A 4178-nucleotide genomic window follows, 5' to 3' on the forward strand; every position below is an offset into this window, starting at 1 on the left:
TCAATTTTTCGTGATTATGACTATTCTGGATAAAGAATGTTTTGAGCAGAGGTGGCCCCCCCCCCCTTCATTTTTTTAAGAAAAAAAAAGAAAAATATATTCAAATTGAAGTGCGAGAGTGTAATTTCCGGCCATCTAGAGATGCCTTAATCATAAATTTTCTTACCTCAGCCCCAACTATGGTGGGGCTGAGGTGGGCAGTTCCTCGGTCTGTGAAAGTCCCTCCCTGGTTCACCTCTCTTTTGAATTCCTGCATCTGCCACTGTTAATTTATTATGTAATTATTTTGCGCTTATTTATAATGTGTCTATTGCAATTTTCACTTTATCCTCTCAAACAGTCCTAAGAATGTTCAGAGTGCGCTACTTCACCGGGGGATTCGCCCCCTTGACCCCGGCGGGGTCCTTCGTAATTCGCATAACGGCTCCCCCCACCCTTTCAAAATCCTGGCTACGTCCCTGCTATAGAATGCATTGCATTATATATTTGCCGGCTTATCTAACTGTTGATTTTTAATAATGTGGTATGAAATTTGTTAGAAATTGATCGTCTCCGGTGATTGTCCATATAATATGAATAATGTTATCTATAGGCCTTCTGGTGTACAGGACATAATAACGTTACTTTTTCAGGTCCCAAAAACACCCAAATTAATGAAAATTTTAATGAAATATTCATGAATTATGTGTTTGAGAAATCTATTATGTAAAGACCCTCAAAATGCTACTTTGTCGCTTTTCTCACAAACTCCCTCCAGGCCTCTGCCCCTGGACCACCAAATTTCAAAAAGTACAATTTTTTAAAACCTGTTATTTCACTAAAATCTTTCCTAAAATTATCACGAAATGCTATAATATGCATAACATTTTTTTGCCCGCTCTTCTACCCGTTGATTTTTTTAAATATGTGCTACGAAATATGTTGGAAATTATCAGCTCCAGTGATTGTTGCAGACTGATCCATGTCATCTTTAGGCTTACAGAATATCTACTGTACTGTACTGTGTACACGAAAGTTTGTGACAATACATATTTTAACTAGTCTATAAAGTGCTACCGTTTTCTTATTGTTTGGTATTTGTTTATGAATCCTTTGAGTGACGTATGTCATTTTTCTGAGAACATTAACTGTATTCTGATTCCGATTGAAGAGCTACGACAACTTACCTCCCACAGCTTCAGTCTGCAATATTAGGACATCGATAACCAGGACTATAAATAGTTTCATTCTAGCTTCCAATCTCAAAATTCTGACAAGATATGAAAGATCGAAATAACAATCTCTTACTGTATTAACAGTTCATTACAAAATCACTTTGGACCTAAGTGATATTTAATCCACTAATGTCACTCCTAAACTATTATTTACTTGCAAGTCCTTAATTCGTTCACAACGTACAGTTTTTGAACAGTCCATTAAATAATGGGTGTATTTTATAACGAGGCAAATTGCACCACGGACACAACTTAAACTCAATTTATTGAGAAAGAAAATTAAGAAATAAATGTTTGTGCTTGTCAATTGACAACAGTTATTATACGTCTATTATTTATTAAATCCATTATCAAATCACAATATTTTTCTTAGATCTACACAACACAGTTAAAATGGTATCGCCCTATGCATTTAGCCCTTTCGTAAACCCGCCGTTCCAACCCTGAGCTCTCCTCTTAATATCGAACATACATTTAGTATATTTATTGAATAACACTCTTATAGCAGTGGCACACGAAAAACAAAACAATGTCATCATAATCAGCGAAAATGTAAATCTTTAAAACTAACATTAAATAGATTTGTGCATTGCATCATACCAAGAAAATATTTGTCATTATACTCTTTTTACATCATACGATTCCTCATTTTATTCTTCATCTTTATGGGCATATATATATATATATATATATTGAGGAAGGACTAGTGTTGTCCGAAAGCTCTGGTTCTATTTCTGGCTGTTTACTTACGTTTACTTTTTAGCTGTTGCTTATCATTTTTGTATCTCTACTGAGATCCAGCCATTGTTTCCCACAGCATTGTTGTTTTCCAGTATTTTGCCTTTTAATCTATATATAAATCCATTATCAAATCACAATATTTTTCTTAGATCTACACAACACAGTTAAAATGGTATCGCCCTATGCATTTGGCCCTTTCGTAAACCCGCCGTTCAAACCATGAGCTCTCACTATCTCTTAATATCGAACATACATTTAGTATATTTATTGAATAACACTTTTGTAGCAGTAGCACACGAAAAACAAAAGAATGTCATCATAATCAGCGAAAACTTATATATATATATGTATATATATATATATATTGATCCATATATATATGTATTTATATGTACATATAAAATTATAGTGAAATATATTCAATCAATCACAGATTGTAGCGCCTATTCACGGCAGAATGTCAATGGTGAGTGGCACTACGACAATGGTATTACTCAATGTGCACATTAACTCCTAAGGTTATACCTCCGTGGGTTAATTAACAATATTATAATAATATTATTGCAAGATTACTAAAACAATTATAATTTATATTGAAAAGTTTACTTACACGACTCTAAGTCATGTAACTAAACGTTTCATTATAATGTGTGGATCTTAACAAAGAAAATAACATTGAATACATTATTGGATCTAGATGATTTTTCTCTGTCAATATAAGATGAATCGGAACCGGATTTATTCTGTTGTACAAGCGAATTTGGTAGAGTTTTAGAAACAAAAATCTGCTAGACCAATCACATTTATTTTTGGATAAATTTTACAAAGACAAAGAAATCATTAGAATGTAGTTTTCCAGACCCACTGATTTTGCCTTGCATAACAGCAAAAAGCCATAGCATCAATTCTACAATTTCCATAATCAGGACCAATCTGCGTGAAATGCAAACCTACTATAGGAAAATGGTGAGACAAACCAAATATTTGTTTTTGTATGCATTGCTTTAATAGACAATGTTTAATCTAGCATTAGCATAGTCTGCACCCGTGTCAGACTCTATTATTATAAGAGCTTGGGAAAAAACAAAAACTCGGATTTTACAATGGATACATATTATTGAAACTTAACAAATTTTAACCTAGCATTAGCATAGTCTGCACCCGTGTCAGACTCTATTATTATAAGAGCTTGGGAAAAAAACATAAACTCGGATTTTACAATGGATACATATTATTGAAACTTAACAAATTTTAACCTAGCATTAGCATAGTCTGCACCCGTGTCAGACTCTATTATTATAAGAGCTCGGGAAAAAAACATAAACTCGGATTTTACAATGGATACATATTATTGAAACTTAACAGAAGTATAAACCAATTTCCACTGCTGAACATCATAATTACCAGACCATGAACGCTTTGTAGAATGAAGCTATTGAAAATGCCATTTGATTATCTGTTAGATTGTTCTTTTTCACGTTTAGACCGTGGGTTGAGGCTCCAAAATCGGCTTAGTTTACGAATTCTGTGACCCACCGATCCGCGCTACTTGGCATTCGCACAAAAATGTCAATACTATTTTATTGAAACATAATATAATTGTCGGAAATCGTAAATTTGGGGAAACTGTAACCAAAAATGAGAATTTATCTTCGAAAAAATAATGTCGTTCACGAAAGCAGTACCCAATCACAGCACACTTACCATACCTGTTAAGCATTGATGAGACACTATTAGCCAATCACAAACGTTCTTGTAAACTCGGTAACTAATGTAAACAATGTCGCGAGGAAAGTGACAATGTGTAGCGATTTGGACGAAAGTTCTCTGGTTTTAGTGGAATACGCCTTTTTCACGAATCGGTAGACATCTTGAAGTGATGACAAACATTGCGAATCAGCGGTGCGTAACCAACAGAAATAAGATAAGCTTTTGGGCGGATTTTTTGACATCATGTTATTTAAAAAATCATAACTCTATAACGGGGCGTCGTATCCAAAAAAAATTTCCATCAAAATGTTCTTAAAAGACTAGTCTACACCACTATATGATTGAAAAAAAAATGAAAAATTTTGTTGACCTCTGAAATCAAGACTGAAAAATAAAAGCCTATCTCAGTAGTGTATTAAAATAGGTATATGCCACAGTGCTGTAGTACTAGTAATACTCTGAACTAGCATTGTTTTAGTTACCATATGAGAGTTTCCTGTGTTAAAAACATGA

At 33.8% G+C, this 4178-nt stretch overlaps 1 protein-coding gene across 1 annotated transcript in view; it reads right to left on the reverse strand.

Annotated features, from left to right (window-relative positions):
* LOC117125243 (fibropellin-1-like) overlaps positions 1 to 1363 on the reverse strand; it is a 27125-nt gene extending 25762 nt beyond the window's left edge. Inside the window, exon 1 of the mRNA XM_033271704.1 lies at positions 1167 to 1363. Within this exon, the coding sequence (XP_033127595.1) occupies positions 1167 to 1227 (61 nt within the window). The 5' untranslated portion in view covers positions 1228 to 1363. The remainder of the gene's footprint in view (positions 1 to 1166) is intronic.
* Positions 1364 to 4178: the final 2815 nt, after the last annotated feature.

Source organism: Anneissia japonica, unplaced genomic scaffold (genome assembly GCF_011630105.1).
Source record: "Anneissia japonica isolate Jap-2015-1 unplaced genomic scaffold, ASM1163010v1 scaffold1298_len59377_cov125, whole genome shotgun sequence".
Lineage (NCBI taxonomy): Eukaryota > Metazoa > Echinodermata > Crinoidea > Comatulida > Comatulidae > Anneissia > Anneissia japonica.